At 39.9% G+C, this 23,930-nt stretch overlaps 1 protein-coding gene across 5 annotated transcripts in view; it reads right to left on the bottom strand.

The window, feature by feature from the left end:
• The window catches only part of EEFSEC (eukaryotic elongation factor, selenocysteine-tRNA specific), a 223,087-nt gene that overhangs the window by 145,306 nt on the left and 53,851 nt on the right, over nucleotides 1–23,930 (bottom strand). For all 5 annotated transcript variants that reach the window (XR_012159786.2, XM_073351381.2, XM_073351380.2 and 2 more), the window contains exon 4: nucleotides 20,375–20,539. Coding sequence is in view for 4 of the 5 variants with exons in the window: in XM_073351381.2 (XP_073207482.1) it covers nucleotides 20,375–20,539 (165 nt within the window). In the remaining variant the exon portion in view is untranslated. The remainder of the gene's footprint in view (nucleotides 1–20,374; nucleotides 20,540–23,930) is intronic.

Genomic DNA, 23,930 nt, shown 5'->3' with positions numbered 1-23,930 from the left:
AATTTGTATAGACAGTGCCCACACTTTTACTGAGAAAGGTCTAACACACAAAAACCTACAGTAACCTAGGAGATCATAAAGGTTCACCTAACAGTGTCAGGCTGTGTAACTGTATTGACTTGCTATGAAGAAAAAATCCTCTCAGTTGTTTGCATAAGCTTTTTTGATTAATTCACGAAAACAGTCATCCCTCTCCCTGTCGCCCCCGACCCCCAAGACAGTGAGTTGTGACTTCATTGCATCCAAAGTTATATCATATGATGGGGAGGCAGGGGTCCTTAAAAACTAGAGTATAAAATAAATAGTTCATGCTATGTTGCACAGCATGTACATTCTGCCCATTATAGGAGCAACATACAAATGCTAGATGTGCAGCTCTACACTAGTATCTTAACACATCCTCTACTTGCTTAAATCTCTAAACAGTCATCAGAAGAACAAATTCTTCCATCCCCTCCTTTTTTGTAATCCTGTTGATTTAATTTTTTAAGTCTCAATCTGACCAAGATTCAAACAAATCAGAGCTGTGGCCAACCTGCTTCAGTATACTCCATGTTCTGTGCAAGACAGCAAGTTGCTTTCTTATTTAAAACAAAATCTGTCCTGTTTTCCAATATAAACTAAATGTTTTAAATTGAAATAAAATCCTTCTTCCCGGTTTTTCATGTTACGATGATGGACAGAGGGTATTTAGGATTAAACTGATCAGAGAATACAATGTATCATAGAAGCAAAACAAATCAGAGATGGAAAACACCTATTACACTGCCTCATTCTGAAGAGGGAGTCAAATTCCATTTTGAATTATGGTTGGTGAACCAAGGTATTCGTTTAGGACTCCATACTCTACAGCAGAACTCTCACTGATGGCAGAGAGAGATTTGCAAAAAGATCAAGAGTGGAATATGGCCAAAATATTAGGGAGGGGTTATACACAATAGCACCCACTATGTGCAAAGCACTTTCCAAATGCTTAAGGTTGGTCCCTACTACAATAAGTTCTGAGGATGAAGAAGTAGAAAGAGACCTAGGAAAAGGGGGGGAAAACAGTTGGCAATTTAGATAAAATGTGCATATAAATCAACTTGATTCATTATAAGTAGCATAACAGAAGTGGGTCTTTAAGAGGGACTTAAAGGCAGGCAGGCTAGGGGTGTGCAAATAGACTCAGGGAGCTCATACCATTGTTCGGGGGCTACCTTGAAGAAGTCATGAAGGTCAGTGTGTGAAAGTATGACAATGCATGGATGAAGTTGAGAGCACTAACAGTGTGGAGATAAGGGGAAGGCTGGGGAGAGCAACACAAAGCATGACAAGGAACAATAGGTAGGAGTGGCAGTATTAGGTAGAGCTTTAAAGTTAGTTTATGTAGATTCGAACATTCCGTTCCTTGTTATAACACGAATAATTTTTCTGCCATTTGTTTCTCTCCCTTCCCTACCTGTATCTCCTCTATTCTTCCCTTTGTATTTCCTTCCTTGCAGCAATTCCCAACTCTCCCCATCCAGTAGACTTCACAACCATTCCCTATTCCAGCATCCAATGATCAGCATTGAAATTGCTAACACTGACATTTCAAGAATCATAATTAGGCTTCTTTGTTAACATTCCAAAGAGATTGTGGGTGGGAGAGCTGACATCTCCCAGCAACATTGCTTCAGGCTCTTTGCAGATTCAGACCCTTTGCAGATTCAGACCTACAACATTGCATCAGTTATATCTTCACAATCTAGAGGGCCAGTGACTTCTCTTTTTTCAATGAAAGCCAAGATTATGCAGAATCCAAATATGCCATGTAGGCCACTAAAATATATCAGGTAGGCTGAATCCAGTCCTCGGGACATTTCTGATCTAATCCATTACCTAACCAATGCAGAACTGTTCCTTACTCAGCACATTTTCTAATCCTTTGGATGTTTAAAACTACCCTGGACAAAAGTGATGGAGCTTCCACCATACCTATTAAGGTACCATTCCATGATCAAAAAGAACTAATTGCCAAAAAGTTTTTCAGTTTTATCCCATTGTCAATAGCTATTATAATCCTAAACAGCTCCTCTCCCTTTGCTTATACATTGATCTGGTTTACGTACTTGAAAAATGATGCAAAACGCATCAACATTTGTCTTTTGGTTCATTACATGTGTTACAATTTTATGTACCATTTTTATAAGAAAATTATTCAAAAAAATGTCTGGCACAACAAACATTCTATAAAGGCAGGCGTATCTATGTGAGATGAGGTACAAAACTAAAGATACTCAACTAGCTTTGCTCACTCTGACAATTACACCGAAGGAAACATAATATCAGAAAGTGCCTTTAAAAAAAATAAAGACAGCAATGACAAAAGGCAACAGCAAGCAATTGAAAGCTTGCAACACTACAGAACTAATGAATTATTAGTGCCTCTCTCTTATGGTAGCTACATATAACAGACACCACTGCAGCAGCCATCATATCTCTGAACTTTTCCTCATTAGTTGAAAACAGTCCTCTTCTCAACAATCAAAATAGCATTTGATCTAGTCTTTGATAGTGGGGCTTATCTCAGTGCAAACCAATGCTGAAGACAGACTCACCATCCAAAGTAGTCTTTACATGCAGTAGCAAGACCACGGCATATCCCAGCTAGATTTTGAGAAGTATTACTATTACAGGCATTTATATAAGTACCCATCACAGTGGTGTCTGAGTGCACTTGCATGGCTTGAAATGAGGAACAGTTTTAATATAAGGGACTTGGCAATGTCATTTGGGAAAATGTATTACATTATTGGAGACACTCACAAGGAAGTCAAGAGTGAATGTGGTTCATTCAAAAAAAAATTTATTTATTTTTTAAATCAAGACGTAGGCCAGGTCTACACTAGGAACTTTTGCTCGCATAGCACAGTTGATTAGAGAAGTGATTTCTGGTGAAATTTCTATACCAGCAAAAGCCATAGTGTAGACAAAGTCATACAAGCACAGAAATGCTTTTGCCAGTATAGCTTATTTTACTCACCAAACCAGTATAAACTATACTGTTGAAAGCACTTTTTTTGCAGTACAGTTGCATCTAAACTAGAATGGTTTTGCTGGCACAGCTACACTGGCAAAAATTGTAAGTGCAGACTAGGCATTAGATAAACAGACAATTAAGAATGGCTTTTCATTTGGCCAGAAAGCCATGTCTCCACAGCCTGCCCAGGTAGTCAGCTGCTCATAAAAATAAGGAGATCTAACTTCAAGCCTCATCAGGATTAAAAGACAGATAAAAATATGGAAGGAAAGGAACTAGTGTGCATACTGTTTTCCTCACAGGACTTCATGAGTTGAACTGGGGAGGGAGAATGAATACAACTTTGTCAGAGTTTAATTAACTAAAACAGCTGCTGTTAGTCACCTTTCAAGTTATTCTCCAGCCTTACTCAAAGGCAAAAGAGAGTTGTGCGCAACTGGAGTGTTCCCTGTTCTGTCTATACCATCATCAAATATTACATCCAAAGGGGATGCAAACAAAAGTGACACCTGTTTTTCTTCCTGAAAAACGTAGATACCACTTATTGCCTTCAGGGTTTTTTATTTTATTTTATTAAACTGGCATAAACAATATACTGTTCGGAAATAAACCCTTTTTATTTTCTCCTTTTAAAAAACATTTATTACTGTCAGATAACCCAAAAGATGTTAACACATGTAGCCAAAACTTAGGATTTGCCAAACTCAATTAAATCATTACGTCTGGTATGCTGCTTATGGCAAAGGCCAATACCTGTTGCTTCAGAGAAAGATGTAACACACCACTAATATACTTGACCAATTGTACAACAATGTAAATGGGGTGGTAGCTGTGATAGTCAAATCGCATCCCTGAAGAATGGATTCTGATTGCTCTTACCTTAGCATAACTACAGACGTTACTGGTCATAAAATAACATTCTTTTCTGATATCATGGTGATCGGCACTACAAAAAAAAAATGAAACAGACAGATAAATCCAGCCACATATCTGATGTTGTAACTTGAACCCATAAGGTAAGAAAATTCAGAGTTTAAGCTCAAGCTCTGTTACTCCCACTTTTGCTGGGGCTCTTCAAAACATCCGGGGTGAAACAGTCATTCTGCATGTGCACACCTTTGGATTAAGAATGCCATAAAGGAGCTTAGCATTATATTTGAATTGCCTGACTCTTAAGAATTTCAGTACAAACGCTTAGCTAACCTAATGATTTTTGTGCTATAGTACACATTCAGCACAAGCCATGTTTCTACAAGTCTTTGGCTCCATCTGCTGACTTTTAGCATTAGAAATAATTGACAAGGGCTCAAAACATTAATAGTTTTTGGAACATGTCAACTTTTTTTTTTTTAAATCTTCCACATTTTTATAAGTGAATTTCACAAAGTAAAACAACTTAACACACCGAGTGTGTTGTCTAATAACTGCCAAAAAAGGGTTGAAGCAACAGTGAAACAAACAGTTCTAAAAGGGAGGTATTTGAGGAAGTTTAGGGAAGAATAGTGGGTACATGGACCACACTTGGAAAGCTGGTTGAAATCTGGTTTATCTTACTGGCTCAATTTAATTCACAGAGTCACCCCACAATTGAGTATAAATGGCAACACGACTGGAACAATAATAGGAGCCACAAATCCATACTGTAGTGCATTGGCAGGGCTTGATGGAGGGTACTTTACTCAACACCTGACAACGCTGGGTTCAGCTTTTGCCATTTTTCTCAAGCTCTCTGCTTCATAAAAACTACAACTGAAGTATATTTATTGAAGACAAAGTCGTACAAATTGCTTTGGGGGCTCAGAAACCCTAATATTTGTCTTCTCCAGTAGTGCAATATATTTTTCATTCCCACAGATTTCTGATCATTATCAGAGTGCTAGGAACTCAAACTAGATAGTATTTCCAAAGAAAACGTACACATGAGAAATACATTTCATGAGCCCATAAATATAATAAGGGAGAAGCCTCTGACCAAACTTTACTTTAGGTGCTTTCACAAACCTGAAAGGGAAGGTTGTGAACTATTTTTACAGTACAAGTTAGAAACAGAACTTCAGTATAATACAGACGAACATTTTCTAACTTTGATGCCTGAAGTTAGGCAACTGAAACTATTATTAAACAGAAGTGGCCTGATTGTCAAGGTGCTGAGCGCTCATGACTGCCAGTGACTTGAATGGGAACTGGGGCAATCAGCAGCTCTTAAAATCAGGCCACTTTCTTTTAGGAGCCTAATTTTATGCACCTAAGTTGCTAAATGTTGACCATACATTTTAACCCTTTCTGCATTTTATATCTGTGCACTCTGAAAACACATTCCCATGATCATCTCTGAGGACACAGGCGCACACAAGAACACACTTATACTGAATCACCTATGCAGGAATTGTTAAGATATGAGGGATACTTATTCAACAAACATCATGAATGACTTCTACATCGGGCTGCAAAAGTCTTAAAAGAGTGGTTTCCTTGACACAGGTCCCCCCGAGGGACCAAGAGGAGTTGTTTTTTGTTGGGGTTGGGCGGGAACCAAGATTAAACAGCATCTGATCCAGACTTGAAAGTTCACCCTTTCTTATCACAAAATAAGCATAAAACTCATTACAGATTTGAGAGTAAAGCTCTTTTGAAAGTAAAATACATAAAACCTCTTATAAGTAACATTACATGAAATGTATATTTTACTTTCTGGCACATATACAAAGGCACTGGACTGTAATTTTCTACAAATTTCTTACTAAAATCCATCAAAATTTTATGATCCACTCGTCATGATAGGGAATTGCTTGTGTTTTTTATAAACAGCTGAAACAATTGAAATAAAATATGAAATAATATAAATTCTGCAAAGAGGTTCACAAGATGTTGCTAGTTGTGCATAAAATCCAAAGAAATAACTGATCTGCGTTATTTCTCTTAAATGGGATATATCCCTAAAATATCCTCAGATCAAGTGGGTACAGAAATACATTTGTGCAAAGTTTCACTTGGAGAAAATTTCCACTGTAATCTGGTTTTGGATTTAAACAAACTTTTACATCAGGGAAAACCTCAAAATATAATCACATACAAATTTAATAATCTTTCATGTAATTTTCATAAATACAAAAAACTTCACAAAAACAAACATGCATGCTTTAATGGATCATGCACATTTATGACAATTATTATTTCTAGGGCGCAAACGCATTCTCTGTCAGAGCCTATCTAGCCCTGCAGTGAAGCTAAAAAGCAGATGTTCGTGACATCCCAGCCACTGGAATGACATCAAATAGGGGGGTAAAACTTCACTGCAGATTGGAGCAGAAAGAATCTAGGCTGTAAGGGAGAAAGATTTTGAAAAAAATACAAATAGCAATAACCCAATCTTAAGACAGAGCAGTTAAATACACAAAATGTCACAGAATTTTAAACTGTGGTTCTAAAAGCAATGTTATGTCAGACATAATGCACATCCTGGATGTTTTATGGTATGGGCTGGAAGAGAGAGACCAAGACAGAGAGAGCGTGCGTACTAAGTGGCCCAAGACTTCCTCTTGTTAGTAGCAACACAACCTGAATCCCCTCCAAAAAAACCTCACTTTTCCTTTTTTCTTTCCTTTCTACTCACTTCTGAATGGGCTTGCCTCCTCTTCTTTTAAAAAAAAATGAATTAAAAACCAACATGTACTTTGTCCTTCTCTTAGTGTTTCTACTAGCATCTAACACCCTCGTATTTAGCACAGTATATTACTAACAAGTCAGTGGTCTGGCATCAGGAAAGTATTTTATATCCAATTTATTTGTCTGTGTTTATCTGCTGCTACTTCAACACGATCAGCAGTCCACATCTCCTCAGCAAATTCATTTCCTTCTAAAAGTAACTTAATACCTAAAATAGAATAGGGTATAATGGGATAGCTGGAATCCCGTCAACAGAGTTTCTGATACTGAACAGTCTTTGACAACTCTAGTGGCATGTTAGTCTGAGACCCCAAGCCAACCTAAATTTTTGTATACGTACAAAATCCCTGGCACCTCCTCAGAGAAGAACATAGCACTAAAGAGAGAAAAGACATGAGATACACATTCCAACATATCTGAAGGCACATGGTTCTCTTTAAGGTTCCTTCTCCCTGGCATTCTGTTCTATGCTATACTCCAGGATATTCACGGGAAATTTTTATTTTACAAAAAACTTATGGACTCCAATCCATTTACATTAAAGTCTCCAGTGTTGCCTTGTGACAGGAGTGTTGTTTCACAGGCACAACTGGTCATTTCTTCTGGTCCTGGTAAAATACAATCTTCTATTTTCCCTACTCCTCATTCCAATGGTTTCATTTTGAGTGGCTGGGGTATATTTGCAGATTCCCTGTGTTCTAAAGACTTTAATTTATTGACTGCTACTCTCTACAAGAAGGACCAATCTCAACTGGAAAAAACACTCCCCTTACTGTCTCCTGAGAGCTTCATAGAATAAAATTGGAATGATTTGTAAGAGTATATTTTCTTTTCCTATTCACTATTTAAGTAATCTGCTGTTGTCTCATGTACTAACTACATATTGTACATCAGGACAAGAACCCACCTCCAGTGTTGCTCATTACACCAGATATGTCACACAGAGAACTCATTGGGCTCTAAAAAGAACATAAAAAAAAAAACACAATTACTACAGTGAAGAGCCAGCAGGGACATAGTTAGGGCCCTACCAAATTCACAGCCATGAAAAGCACATCATGGACCATGAAATCTGGTCTTTTGTGTGCTTTTATCCTTACTGTACAAATTTCACAGGGGAGACCAGCATTTGTCAAATTGGGGGTCCTGACCCAAAAGGGAGTTGCAGGGCAGTCATAAGGTTATTTTAGAGGGTTCACAGCATTGCCACCCTTACTTCTGCACTGCCCTCAGAAGCTGGATGGCCGGAGAATGGCGGCTGTTGGCCAGGCACCCATCTCTGAAGGCGGTGCCCCGCCAGCAGCAGCACAGAAGTAAGAGTGGCAATATCATACCAGGTCACCCCTTACTTCTGCTTTGCTGCCTTCAGAGCTGAGTGGCCAGAGAGTTGTGGCTGCTAACTGAGGGCCCAGCTCTGCAGACAGCAACGCAGAAGTAAGGGTGGCAGTACCATACCATGCCATCTTTACTTCTGTGCTGCTGCAGGCAGTGGCTATGCCTTCAGAGGTGGGCTCCCAGCCAGCAGTTGCCACTCTCCAGGGAGTGCTGTCACCAGCAGTAGTGCAGATGTAAGGACAGCAGTACCGCAACCCCTCCTACAATAGCCTTGCGACCCGCCCACAACTCCTTTTGGAGTCATGACCCCTACAATTACAACACCATAAAATTTCATGTTTAAATAGCTGAAATCATGAAATTAACAACTTTTAAAATCCTATGACCGTGAAATTGACCAAAATGGACCCTGAATTTGGTGGGGCCTAGACATAGTTAAACAAATATCAGGCACCAGAGTAAAAAAATTAGAGGTCCCAATGCCTCATGAAAAATTTGTTTAGAGACCATCCCATTTCTATCTCATTTTTCTGTATCTGTCTTCCCCATTGAAAAATAATTACTCCTGTCATCTGCTTGTAAACAGGATCTTCGTTTTCAAAGAGAAAATTTTCTCCTGTTGTTGATTTTTACCATGTGAGCACAGCAAGCAGAAAGGTCATCTCTTACACCGTTCTTTTGCATTGTCTATTGCATATCCTGTATTCAGAAGATATTAAAAACCAGGTGGACTCAGGTTCTAAAAATGGGCCCACTTTGTTCCATCAGTAAATATAAGATCAAAGGCAGGGCTACTAACAAGTCTGCAAAATTCACTAAAAATTTATATTACAAAATAAAGTAACTTACATATTTGTCCTGGATAAAGGACAAATAAAGTGTTAGAAATATATTCCTGTGACATCCCTTCATTAGGGTAAGAAAGAAAAATCCAACTTTCTTTTGTGGTATATGTTTCTATGCTAATTTTTGTGACTATGAAGAGCTTGGGAGTTTGTAGTTTCAATTTAGTCAGTTGTAATGGAAAATCTCTATCTAGGCATTTTATATAATGGTTATCACTGTGCTATCTGGACGAGCTTGCATTTTATGCCAATGGGTATTCTAAAAACAGGCACTCTAGTACTGCTTTTTCTTTCCTTACATCATAAGGAGGTACTAATCATTATTAATACAGTATTATTACAGGAATGCTAAGGTGAAGAAATGAATCTTGCATATTATTCTGACAATACATGTTACTGTCACAGACAGAAGATGACAGACTCATGTGATGAGCTAGTTTTCAAGCAAATTTACCTAGCAATAAGAAAGAATAAAATATACAAATAAAATATATTTGACCGCCTATTATTGTCAAATACTAAAATTCATCTTAATAGCTCTGTCTGAGCAAGGACTGAGTAGGAGCCTCAGCATTTGGATCATGGACTTTTCACCAATTCACAGATGTGAGAGGAGTTTTACACTATGTAGGGTCAAGGGTCAACCAAGCAAAATGCAGTTTGTATTGCTTTGATTTTTAAAAGCGTGATCAAATGAAGGTTTCTACATGGATGACCAAGGAAGAACAAAAACTGACATTCCCTTCCCTTATCCTGGTTACTGAAATCTTGCCAATGCCTTCAGCAGTTGAGCTTTACATATTAAAAATGTGATAGTAGCTCATTGCCCAACCAACCCATTTGTATGAATGTTACAGCCACAGCAAGAATGTACTGTGAAAGATACAGTTACCACATAGGTTACCTTTCCAATTACCATTCAACCATTTAAATAGGATTTCTGCTCAAATGTTATGTGTACGTGCATGTGGGTCTGCTCTCAATTGAATTATACTGAGAACAATTCTACCTGATAAACAAAAAGCAGATCAAAAATAACATTTGGAAAGCAAAATTTTTTTTTAAAAGCTAATGAACTGGCAGCAGTAATACTTCAGCAAACAAGTTCTGCAAACAGAAAACAGCCATCTTTTGCTTTCTAGTTACCATGAAGTTTAAAATGAAGGCACTTTGATAGAAGCTTGTAGCTCTTGTAACAGTGCCCAGCAGTTGATAACTAACATGGTTTCAATCTAACGTTGGATTGTGGTTTCCCCAGTCCCAAGAAAATGACACTTAGTCATTTCCCCAGACAACAGGTTCAATCTCCCCCTTGAGTGGGGAAAAAATTCATTAAACAAAATCAGTTAGGTTCCTTCCTTGATGGCCTAGGAGCAGCAGCAGAGTGGGCCCAATCTATACATTTGCCAAGGGACAGAGGGCATGCTAGATGGTTCAACACACAGTTATACATACATGGAAATGGAGAACAGTCCCACAGAAAGGACTTTTTGAATCCTCTGAAAACAGATTCTAGATAACTGGAGACAGAAGGTCTATTAACTACCTGACCAGAAAATCCTATATACCAATCACTTACCAACAACTCCAGCTGCAGACTACGTCAGAACAAGTTTCACAATGCTAGCACAGCCAGGCGTATTTCAGGCAAGATGCTGTACCACCATCTTTGGCCCTTCGTCCCTCACACACATATACAAACAACTCAACTAAAGTAACTCCATTCTGATCTGAAACATTGCCTACCTAGAGTTTTTATTCCATGGTCACTTTGATATCTCCTAATATACCAGGTCTCTCATGCCTCTCCCAAGCAGAGACCAACATACTACCAAATTGTTTCAAGTTGCAAACTGGTCTCACCAACATGGAAAAATGTTCACTAGAGATTAAGTTTAGATGATCCCATGTTTCACTTTCAACTGAAACCCAATTGAAATTTGATCCCAGATCTCCAAAAGTCCAAAGCTATGGTAATGCTTTGCACCACCTAGCTCCAAAGACCACATTACTTTGGGTCAACTGCACCACAGAAGTACTTCAAGATGTCAAATGAATTAATCTCAGAGTGTTAACCCATCAGATAAACTGAAAGAAAGCAGATGGGCATGGAAGTACTGTTGACATTAAAACCAATCCCGGAGAACTGTCCTCTCTCCAGCCAGAAAGCACCTATCCATGCAGCAGAGCTCCTGCATAATTCTTTTATTATACTCTAAGTGGATAGAAGCATTGCAGAAATGAGGCACTTATCCCTAAACTGGGGGTAAGGAAGGAATTCACATCTTCTGAATAACCCTTTCTGGCCAAGGGGCTTTGAAGGAGTTTATGTCCAGTCTTCCTTGGCTGGAACTGGGTACCCAGAATATGTATCACCTCAAAAAATTGCAAATGAGTTTTCAAATTTAGCATTTGAAGAGTTAATTAAATGGCACTAGGCAAGCCACTTTCCCCTCATAAAGGATCACATTAAACACATATAAGCTCCAGATATGTAACGTATGGTTTGTATTAGCGATGCTCAGGTTGGCTGTTCTCCCTCTGGCTTTCTTCCCTTCCCCTCTACCAAGGGGTGGGGTGGGAGCGGGGGTGGGGGAATGAACATACTTATATACATCTAGCTCCCTCTCTTCTGTGTCTTTTCCCTGGTCCTGAATAAAATGAACCCTAAAATTCTGAGCCCTAACTCACCCAAATCGCACCTGTTCTGTAAGAACACTTCATACAAACAACTGCCAATAGGAACAGAAATGCTGTATATTAGTTATTAGGTACAGATGTTGCAGAGAACAGGAAAAAATATAGAGGTTTTCCAGTGCCAATTCAAAGTCGAAGGCATTAATTTAAAATTGTTTTTTCAAAAATTACAGAGAGACTACAGGAATGGCAACTACGTTAAGCTTGAAAAAAATGAACTGAAACATCTGAGATATTAAGATTCAGAATCAGTAACATTAAATACATGTAAAAAAATAGTGGAACTGATTTCTAAAGAAGCTGAGCACCTGCTGTTCCTACTAATATGAACGTGACTTGTGAGTGCTCAGCCCTTTTAAAAGATCAGGCCAAATATATTTGAAGAGCCATCTGAAGGTGTCAAGGGTCCTTCCCCACTCTGAACTCTAGGGTACAGATGCGTGGACCCACATGAAACATCAAGTTGCAGTGGGGGAGGTTTAGATTGGATATTAGGAAAAACTTTTTCACTAAGAGGGTGGTGAAACACTGGAATGAGTTACCTAGGGAGGTGGTAGAATCTCCTTCCTTAGAGGTTTTTAAGGTCAGGCTTGACAAAGCCCTGGCTGGGATGATTTAACTGGGAATTGGTCCTGCTTTGAGCAGGGGGTTGGACTAGATGACCTTCTGGGGTCCCTTCCAACCCTGATATTCTATGATTCTATGATTCTATGAAAGACCCCCTAAGCTTATTCTTACCAGCTTCGGTTAAAACTTCCCCAAGGCACAGATTTCTTTCTTGCCTTGGGAACCAGCTTAGGTTAAAAACCTGGTACACTGCCACCACCAAGTGATTTAACAACGAATCCGGGAAGAGACCACTTGGAGATGTCTTCCCCCAAAATATTCCCCCAAGCCCTACACCCTCTTTCCTGGGGAGGTTGAGAATAAACAAGGTGAGCACAAACTAGCGTTGGATTTTTAAGAACCAAAAAACCCAGTCAGATTCTTAAAAAACAGAACTTATGACAGGTTTCAGAGTAGCAGCCGTGTTAGTCTGTATTCACAAAAAGAAAAGGAGTACTTGTGGCACCTTAGAGACTAACAAATGTATTTGAGCATAAGCTCCGCTGAATGCATCTGATGAAGTGAGCTGTAGCTCACGAAAGCTTATGCTCAAATAAATTGGTTAGTCTCTAAGGTGCCACAAGTACTCCTTTTCTTTTTTTGAGAACTTTATTAGAAGAACAAAACAAAAGATAAAAGAAACACTCTATAAGATTAGAATGGAAGCTCATCTCACAGGCAGTCAGATTCAAAACATAGCGAATCCCTCCAGGCAAAACCTTAAGTTACAAAATGACACAAAAACAAGAATACACATTTCCTCCAGCACAGCGAATTTACAAACCAAAACAAAGAAAACCTAATGCATTTTCTAGCTAGATTACTTACTAACTTTACAGGAGTTGGAGAGCTTGCATCCTTGACCTGTTCCCAGCAAAGGTATCTCACAGACTGACCAAAGCCTTTTTCCCCCTCTCCAGATTTGAAAGTATCTTGTCCCCTTATTGGTCATTTTGGGTCAGGTACCAGCGAGGTTACCATAGCTTCTTAACCCTTTACAGGTGAAAGGATTTTGCCTCTGGCCAGGAGGGATTTTATAGCACTGTATACAGAAATGTGGTTACCCTTCCCTTTATATTTATGATGGAAAGTCTTAAGGTCAAGCCCTTACTCCACTACTTAACCACACAAAAATAGAGCTCATAAGCCCTTTTCACATTCAACAACTGATGGTATCCTAAGCCACTGAAGTAGAATATTTACCATCACAGGCCAAACCATACACATTTTACTTATACAAGTAATCCCCCCAGCACACGTAAAGCAAGCAGGATATGACCTGATGTAAGCAATTCTTTTCAGAAAGGGAGTGAAGGAAAAAACTCTTAGAAACCCTGCGTCAGTAAGTGACCAATACAAATATTTAAGCTTAAGTGTATTTGTAATTTTAAAGCATATGTTTGAGTTACTGACTTGGGATTTAAAGATTAAAAAAAAAATTATATAAGCTACCCGTAGGATGGTCACCAAGACACAATTATAGTCTTCTACTAAATTCACCTCACTAAAATGTTGTGGATTTTTTTTAGATTTTCTGAATTATCCTATTTCTGTTTATAGCATTTCAATTAAAAAAAGAAGGTTGCCTGAAATTTACATTAAAATGTTGTAATGAGGCGTTCTAGCAAAACTTCAAAGAAAAAAGAAACCCAGCAGGCTCTACAAACAAGGCACATCAAGAAAACATCATTTGCCCTCTAAATAGGACATCTCAGACTAATTATACTTTTATTTTTTTATTAATAGTTTCATTTTTAAAGCAGGTAAATAGCTTTTCTTATGACTGTAAGCTCTCTGGGGCAGGGAACACGTCTAGTTTTGATCTTCCACCGCACCTATCACATTGATTATTCTGATCAGGTTCTCTAGCAACTATGATAATATAAACATACAATTATAAAAGCTAGGCTAAGAGAACATCAAGGTTGCAAAGTCAAGCACTCAAAAGATCGGAAATGCCAGAATTAAGGTTGCGCTTTGGGAGAAAGGATTAAAATTCAAAATGATCTTGACAAACTAGAAAAATGGTCTGTAACTAAATAGGATGAAATTCAATAAGGACAAATGCAAAGTACTCCACTTAGGAAAGAACAATCAACTGCACAAATACAAAATGGGAAATGACTGCCTAGGAAGGAATATTGCAGCAAGGATTTGGGGGTTATAGTGAATTACAAACTAAATACGAATCATCAATGTAATACTGTTTCAAAAAAATGAAAATCATTCTGGTATGTATTAGCAATAGTTTTGTTAGCAAGACACAAGGAGTACTCTAATCAGCACTTCTAAGGCCTCAACTGGAGTAGTGTGTCCAGTTCTGGGAAAGATGTGGACAAACTAGGGAAAGTCTGGAGGAGAGCAACAAAAACAATTAAAAGGTCTAGAAAACAAGACCGATGTGGAAAGGCCAGTACATAAAAGATTGTTATAAGAGAGGAGGGTGATAATTTGTTCTTCTTAACCACTGAGGACAGGACAAGAAGTAAGGGGCTTAAATTGCAGCAAGGAATATTTAGGTAAGACATTAGGAAAAACTTCCTAACTGTAAGGATAGTTAAGCACTGGAACAAACTGCCTATGGAGGTTGTGGACTCTCCATTATTGGAGGTTTTAAAGAACAAGTTAGACAGATACCGGTCAGGGACGGTCGAGATAATACTTACTCCTGCCTCAGTGCAGTGGAGTGGACTAGATGACCTATCAAGGTCCCTTCCAGACCTACATTTCTATGATTCTGTGATTAATGTTTGTGAAGCACTCAGATACTATACTGATGAGCGCCACAGAAAAGCCCCTGAGGAAATTCATCATTTCAGAGAAGGGTCTGAATAGTGCCCAGTAAAGTAAGACTTACGGCCTTTAGATCCATAACAAAGATCTCTGCCACTTGAACTAAAGTAGTAAATAACAGCAATAGTCAACCTTCATGTGGACAAGACATGAGAGGGAGATGAGACACACACTTTGCTAGTGGATTTCACGGTTATTTGCTAACAGCAGAGGAATGGCGAGACTCAAGAACTTTGGTTTCCATCCTAGGTTCTGAAAGGGAATGTGTTCTAGTGATCACAGATCCTTCTGCCCCTGTCCCCTTCAGTCTGTCCCAGTGCTGTCTCTTACACACCATTCCCCGCAGCTTCTCATCTCCCATCCCAATCCCAGTGATTTTGCACAGCCAGTTCCAATCTCTGCCAACTTGCCCAGGTCCCACACCCCACCCATCCAGACTTCTTGTCCAGACTCCTTGTCCCAATCTCTCCCAAAAGCTGTCAAGGAGACTCAAGAACATGCTTAAAATTAAGTACATGCTTAAATGCTTTTCTGAATCAAGGTCCTAGTTCTGGCCTCATCTGTGTCCCTCTGCATTACCTCACTGCTGTTGGTCCAAGAGCCTTCTCATCAAATGGAACTACTCCGGTAGCAAGGGTCTACTCAACGCTTATAAGAAGAGTTAGACAAGGAATAAGAAAAGTAATAAAGAAAAAAGAAGAAAAGAAAAGCACCAGTCTATTGTCAGCAGAATACGTAATGTCTTGCTGAGTGCGCAGCTCTATTAAGAGAGAAGTCTGGGACATTTCTCCCTCACTTGCATTTCTCGTAAAAGCAGCTCTCACTATTTAAACCCATAACATACTTTTTACATGGTTACCCCCACGGCCTCTGGTTTACTCAGTGTGCCCTATCTTTTGGATACCCTTTTTTTTTTTTTAGACTCCAGACTTTCTAGTACTTCATACCAGGCACGTTGCTGAGGTTTCACAAACAGAAAATAAAACGTTCTCATACTGGTGTACAAGCATTGGTAAATAATTAAATTGATCAGTTAATTAACATTTCAAAGCATTTCAAGATCCAGAGATGAAAAACACCACAGAATGGCAAAGTATTATAAATTTAATACATACACTCTAATGGAGGTACTAAGGTCTCAGGTATTCAGTTTGCATTGATAGTCACCAATAACCCCATAAAATGGCAGTGGTTTAGCAAAGCAGACATTTAGCAGGACTAAGATGATGCATGCTGTGGTTTCACAAGGAGCATAAATGTTACTGATTGTTTGAGACCAAACACTTTGCTTGGGACTAACACTCTCCATGAATTCACCTCGTCTTACCTCTTTGACCTTGTATCCACCTCCTATACACTCCCTTGTCTACCCACTGCACTCCTGACTTGTCCTCCTCTCTGGCCCTTTGTGGAGGCTCTTCACAACTTAGGGGCAAAGGGAGAGAAAGTGGTTCATAATGCCTTTACTGGAACACCTCCCTGCCTCCAACCAAGTTCACTTTAAAAGGGATATTAAAACAGTATCTTCCTTATCTTGACAAATTACCTTATCTATGTTACTTTCTCAGCAGGATTTCCATTGAGCCTGTAACTGTTGAATCTAACCAAAGCCTTAAGATTAACAACACTGAAAAAAATTAAAAACCAATATAATTTGCAAAATTTCTCTGTTTTCTTTTTGCCTTTAGTTTAGCTTAAACATTGAAACTAGACTCATCAGTGCTTACAGTTTAGACAGCTCATAGTAATTTTCACTTTCTAATTCTCCTGAACTAACCCACTGCTACATGGGGAAGTTGCAAAAAAAGAAAAATATTTCCATTAAATTTAAATAATTATGAAATACAAAGCTAAAAGTTGGGCCTAAACTATTTGACAGTGTTCTTTCAAAAGACTGCTGAAGACAGCTGAGGTCCAAGGCCCAGAGATGGAAAACCAGAGATGTGAGTTCTTTTCCTGGGTCTGCTCTTCCTCACGTTTGACCCTGGGCACATAAAAACCACAGCATGCCTCAGTTTTCCCATCAGTACAGTGAGGCTAAGGATACTCACCCACCTTTATAAAAGCACTTCACAATTTATTAACTAGAATATGCTAAACAAAGACTAAGGACTTTTCTATATCAACATTTAGGTTGCACATGGCAGGCTAGTGAAGGGTAGAGTCACACACCAGCTTGCTGCAAACTAAATGAAATGGTTCTGTACACCAGTGGTTTTCAAACTTCTTTTTCTGAAGACCCAGTTGAAGAAAATTGTTGATGCCCATGACCCAACTGAGCTGGGGGTGAGGGTTTTGGGGTGTGGGAAGGGCTCAGGGCTGAGGCAGAGAGTTGAGGTGCAAGGGTGAGGGCTGCAGGGTGGGGCCGGGAATGAGTGGTTCAGGATGTGGGAGGGAGCTTTGGGCTGGGGAAGGGGGTTGGGGTGTGAGAGGGGGTCAGGGTTCTGGGATGGGCTGTGCCCTGGACACAGTCAGCAGCAGGTCCGGCTCCTAGGCAGAGGCACACAAATGGTTCCATGAGACTCGTCCGCAGGCACCGTGCCCCTCTCGCCCACCTCCCAATGGCCGGGAGTGCAGAGCCAGTGCTCGGGGCGAAGGCAGCGCACAGAGCCTCATGGCGCCCCCACCTAGGAGCCAAACCTGCTGCTGGCTGCTTCCAGGGCACAGTGCAGTGTCGGAACAGGGAGGGACTAACCTGCTTTAGCCGGGAAGCACTGCCGACAGGACTTTTAACAGCCCAGTCAGCAGTGCTGACCAGAGCCGCCGTGACCCAGTGCCTTACATTCCGTGACACGGTACTGGGTTGTGACCTGCAGTTTGAAAACCACTGCTGTACACAAGCCTAAGTATTAGTAGTATTGAAATCTTGAATTTGTAACCATCCCTTCGCTTTAACCTAAATTCTCATAGTAAAGTATACTTACAACAATATGTCAAAACATATGTTTTACTGACTGACATCAGTCCTAAAGTGAATGGATAATTACAAATAAGAACCTCACTACCCAGCCCCAGAACCTGTTTTTATAAAGGTAGTAGCAGAAATGTCACATTATATAAACAAATGCAATTTGTAAACTGGGAGGAGGTGGATTTTAGAGACCACTGGAGTAATCCCAAAGGATTCAGAATCAGCATTCTGCCAATATTATGTTTTCACAGCAGAAATCCTAGGTTCATGCTCTTCAAAGTGAATCAAATGCTATAAAACAAATGGTACTAAATTGCCTGGATAGAGAATAGTTTGCTGTGTCAAAGCTTTTTGCCAAACACATACATATAATTTTTCTCTTTGCGGTATAATCAACCCCAGATGGCAATTTACATAGGCACTTTAGTAGGTAAAGGAATCCATACGCTGTTGGCATTCTCAGCCTCAATCAGAGAAAGCATGGGCGTTGGAGAATGTCACTGTTTATTTTTAATTGCTGTGTCCCTCCTTTGTGCAGGTTCAAGCGGTCAGAGATGTCGAAGTCCATTAGTAGAATTAGAAAGTGATGCCACTTTTTTTGGTGAGAGGGTTCCTCAAATTTAAAAAAGCAGCTGGTTTGCAATGTCCCCAAATGCCCAGTGGGCACCAACTGTCAATCTCAGTTATCATAGGGTCGGGGCAAAGAAAGGTCAGTAAACCACAGTGTGCTGTGAAATGTGCTTCCTCCATTACCTTGTAGGCCTGCGAAAGTTTTCACCTTTAGTAGGGATACTAGCCCAACTCTGTGTGGGACAAGCAAGGCACAGGATGAGTTGCCTCTCTTTTCTGTGCCTCAGTTCCCCTCTCTGTAAAATGCAAATAACATCACTGACTTACCTCATGACCTGTCGATGGTACAATATGAGTTCCAACACTGCCCATTACTTTACAGAATAAGAAGAGAGAGGTTCTGCCTTCATGAAGCTTTACCTAACCAAGCTAGTAAGAGGATTAATTCATCAGTGTTTGTAAAGTGCTAAGCCTAATATGTACTTTGCTATATGCCGTATATGTAAACTGTTTTGTCTTCTCCTTCCCTCACTTCATTTTCTCCCCACAATCTCACCATAGTTGGTGCAAAAGCCACCTCCTCTGCAGCTCCTCATGTGTGGAAAAGATTCCTTCCCCTTACATCCCTGCAGAACAGACTTCATCTCTTTCCAAATCTCATTTTAAATTATCTCTTTCCTATTTCACCTAATAAATATGAGGAAAATAATCTGCAATACTTAAATTATTCAATACACTTTGCCTTTTTTGTTTACATATTGTCACAAACAGAGCACATAATTCTCAAATGCATTCATCCAAAATTATTCTCAAGATTCTTGAGCCAATAATTCTTGGCCTGTAGTTCATCCAAATTGCAAGTCTTACAATCAAATATATCAATGTGTATATTCAATTGTAAAATTTGTAATTTGAACTGTTCTTCAATCAGCACAGCACAAACTGTAAATTTAAGGAAAAATATACAATTCAACATTCATTTTTGACAAATAGCCAAACTATGTATAAATTCTTAGCAAGCATTTGGACTAGAAAAAGATTGTGCAGTAAAATATGCCAAGTAAATATGAAAGGGTCACTAACAAATTACGTTTCATTTCTGAACATGAAGAAATAATTTGTGGAATTATTTCCTCCTACTATTCACTCAGCTCCCCCTCTTAATAGCTCACTCTCTCTGTGTTATTTATTATATCCCTATAACTCTATTGCATAACTAGGTTAGCAGAGACAGTTTATAGGAAAGATACTATTTAAAATAGTGTTCTGGTCTACCACTAAAGATCAGAACTCCTTGCCCAGTCCCTCACTGGACCAGAATGCCTGGGGAGAACTGAGAAAGCAGCATGCTCCGTCTGTGCGGGTGTGAGCTCCTCATAGCACTTCTGCAGTGATATCCTCCTACCTAGGAGTTGTGTTGATGACCTCCAAAAGGAGTCCCATTCCAGGTTTCTTCAGCCAAAGGAAGGCTGTTGTTAATGTGCAACTAGATAGGTCCATTTAAATCAGCAGCTGCAGAATGCTTAAGTCCTGGCTCACTTCTCTTAGTTAGCTATAAGACCAGAGGCAGAGCATTCTAACCAACACCTGGGAATTGGAACTTGGAAGAGGTTGGGAGGGAAGAGGTTTCCACTCTTTTTGGCTGCCCAGTCTATTTAAAACTTCTCTTTCCAGGGCCTCCTCTCTTTAAGTCTCACCTTCAGGCTTCCATTTCCCTTGCTAATGACATTCTATAAGCCACTGGACAATGCCATGTTACAAGTTACGCTCTATCCCAAATGACTGAGTTTCTATCATCCTTGCCTGCTCAGCTTGGGCTAAAAGCAGCACAACAGGAAAATAAAGAAGTTAACAAATAAATCAACAAACTAAGAAACAGAGAAGAATATGCTGTTCCTTGTTGAGTCTCTCTCAGTCTCGTGGGGCTGGGTGACAGAAAAAACTCACCTTCAGGGCAGGAATCTCCACATTATCACCTAGGCTCACAGAGCCAGAAAGAACAGTCCCTGTCATCACTGTGCCTTGACCCTTGATGGAGAAACAGTGGTCGATGGCCATAAGGAAGGGTCCCGTGGGGTCTCTTGTTGGCAGGTAAGCCTGAGATTTCAGGACCTGAAAGATAGACAAAAGAAGTACCGTGTCTTGGTGAAAATGTCATGACAGGTGTGATGCAAAAAGAGATGATTGATTCAATAAACTTGTAGTTTTACTGACTTCAAGAGTCCCACAACAAGCTTGAAATAGACCAATGTCAAATAAACGGTAACCGTTACAGAGGAGATGTACACTTAGCAGCAGCAAGAGGGGATTGATTTTCTGCCATAGAAAGATTTGGTTCTGCACATTCAGCTTGGCTAGCAAAACTGTGCTGGAGATAAAACTCCTGTGAAACTAAACAGAAACACTGTGGCAAAAGAGAATGAAAAACCCTGCACTCCTTAGATTAAAAATAAATGCCAGTGCCATTTTAAAGCGCATTTTACCACTATAGCTTCTCAGATTTGAAGGAGGAGAGTTCGCTATATATGTAATCTTAAAATGCCTCAGAAAACTCATCCCTGCCTCTATCTCATAAGAAATATTGTATTGGAATAAGACAAGAGAATTTAAATGAGACTGACTTAGGATTTATGTTGACGTTTCTTGAAGGAATAAACTATTTTCATCGCTCTCTCTCTCTCAAAAGCACCATCTTTATTAAGCTTAGGACAAGCTTAACCAGGCTAGGATTTCATTGCATTTTGTTTGTTAAAATACGACAGCAAGATGAAAAAACCTTAATTATCATGGGCTGCAGTAGTGTGGCCAGCAGTGGGTCAGGGACCTGGTTCACATCTCAATCCTAGTCCCCAGTTGAGAGAATTACAAAAATACCCTTTCAATTTGGTACAACTGTCAGTGTCTGCTCATAAAAAGGCATAGGACAGGAACAGCGGGTCAAGACTGAGAAGCTATGGTAGAAGAATGGGAGATAGGTCCAGAACTAAAATTGTAGGGATGAAATACTGAGGAACAATGGCAGTGTTTGCACAGAACTTGTGTATTCTTACAGTACTGGGATTCCCTTGAGCAGAAACTGAAAGTTGTGCTAAATTATAGAATTGTTTTGACGTGTAGATATGTGTCCTAGCAACAAGGATTTAACATCAAACCCACTGTCTCTTGTTACCCAGTATTTGAACCAGATATCCACAGTGAGCAACCCAATGTACTGCACACCCCACACTCTGACATGATAAGAATCTAGTAACACACTAAAATAACAGTCCAGTTTATTGTAGATGGGTGGTAGAATCACCTATAAAGATTGTCCGACACTTCCCATTACAATATGATGTGTTCAGTTGCTTCCAACTTTGCCAAATTAACTGTTTGGGCTGAAATTTTACATGCTGGGTGTCTGCCTCAGGCTGAATTTCTTTGGGAAGTTTCAGCTAAAACAGTTCAGCCATTTCCAAGAATTAGGTTAGGAAAAACTATATTGTTTTGCCATTTAAAAAAATCCTGGCAACATTTTCTTTGAAAAGTTTTAACATCTCCCACTTGGGAGCAGGGATGTGAAATTTGGCAGGGGGTAGCCTATATGCCAGGGATGTGCCTTTTGTTGTCCATGTGAAAATCCATTCATATTTGGTCACATTATAAGCTTCAAAAATATGCTGAGAAGACTTTAGAGTTTAGCAGCTAAAATTCCCCTCACAGCTCCTACATATGCCTGGACTGCGCACGTGTCATGCCCCCAGAGTAAATGAGCATGTTCAAGCCTAGGCCTACAGGGGCAAAGCTGGACTCTCCTGTAATTGCAACTCCCTGCTAGGGTATAGGCAGGCACCAGAACTGCCAGAAAGAAGCCTGACTCGTCTGTACTATTAATAATGCCCCCCTGGCATCCAGCCAGCATGGAGGAGAAAACCACCTGACCCAAATACAGAGGGGACAAAAACTGGGGTGGGGAGAGGGAAAAACAGATTGGGACACGGAACCTAGTGAGACTAGAACTGGAAGGGTTAGGGGGCACTAGGGCATATTGGGTAAAGAGACTGGGATTGTGAACCAGTGAATGAGGGAAAGGGGCAGAAGAGAAAGGATGAGGACCCAGATATAACAAGAAGCAAGAGGGCTTGGGTGAGAAGAAGACTAGGACGAGGGATGGGAAACAGACAGAGAGAAACTGGGGGAAGGGTGAGATTGGGACTTGGCTGTAAAGAGCCTGGAGAGGGAAACTAAGACTAGCTGCTCAAGGAGACCAGAACTAGGATGAGAAGCCTGAGGACTTAAGACTGGGAACACAAAGAGAACAGGACTGGAATGAGGAGCAAGGGGAAAGGAAGAGACGGGACTAGGATGGAAACAGGCAACAGGTTAAAGGGGATGGAGGAACTCAAAATTCCCAAGGCTCACCATTCCTCTGCCGTCAGCAAATAGCTGGGAAACCCACTAGCAAAATGGGTGCCTTATTTCCACAGGGCTGGTCCACATAAAATGACAACCTATTATTGCTACCAGTTACTCCATTAGCTCAAGTGGCAGAAATCTGTGAGATGGATCAAAGGGTTCCAAACACTGCTGATGACCCATGTAGATTACAATATATAATGGAATTTGGGTTTTTTAGTCTGCTTTTTTAAAAACCTGGGAAACTTCACAAAAAGTAATGTCAAAAAACATTATTAAGGTTGCAAAGTCAAGCACTCAAAAGTTAGAAAAATGACAAAACTAAGGTTTCCTGTGCAGCCTTAAATTCAGCCCCCTTCTGCATATCCATTATATACAGTCTTTAACTGCATGATCAAATATTTTTATAATAGAACCCCTGCCTCATTCAGTGCCATACAAAGGACCGTGCTGTGGGAATGAATTAGCATGGTGTAGCGAAGGAGGCTGTTGTCTGTATGACCCCAACCTCATTTGTTGAAGAAGTTGGAAAGTGTGTAGTAAAGGAGGCAGGGGAGTGCAGGAAGAGAAAGGATGGTCTCATGGTTAAGGCAGTTTTATGTTGCCCTGGACAACTGGATTCTATCCCTGCCTCTGTCATAGAGTTCCTATGTAATACTAGGCAAGTCTCTTTAACCAAGCTTTCCACAGCTGGGGGGGGGGGGGTGCGCGCATGTATGTGTGTGCACGAGAGAGAGAGAGAGATCGAATGATATGAACATATGAAATGCTATATAATGCTAAGTACTCTGAAAAATCAGGTTATAGACATCTCAAATTGGGCACCCAAAATCAGCAGATAGTTAATCTCTCTAAACCTCAGCTCCCCATATATAAAATGGGAATAATACTACCCCCTCATCTCACAAAGGTGTTGTGAAAATAAATTCATTAATGTCTGTGAAGCACTCAAATGCTAGAGTGATAAGTGCCTTGAAAAATCCATGAGGAAATGAATAATTCTGTAGTCAGAACAAAGTTTGAATAATGCCCAGTAAATAAGGAACATGGAACAATGATGAGAAAATAAAATATTCAAATGCTGCTCGTTAACTGAGTACCATCCATC

Source organism: Lepidochelys kempii, chromosome 7 (assembly GCF_965140285.1).
Source record: "Lepidochelys kempii isolate rLepKem1 chromosome 7, rLepKem1.hap1, whole genome shotgun sequence".
Lineage (NCBI taxonomy): Eukaryota > Metazoa > Chordata > Testudines > Cheloniidae > Lepidochelys > Lepidochelys kempii.
The sequence above is the reverse complement of the archived record's forward strand: the minus strand, read 5'-3'. Positions and strand labels throughout refer to the sequence as shown.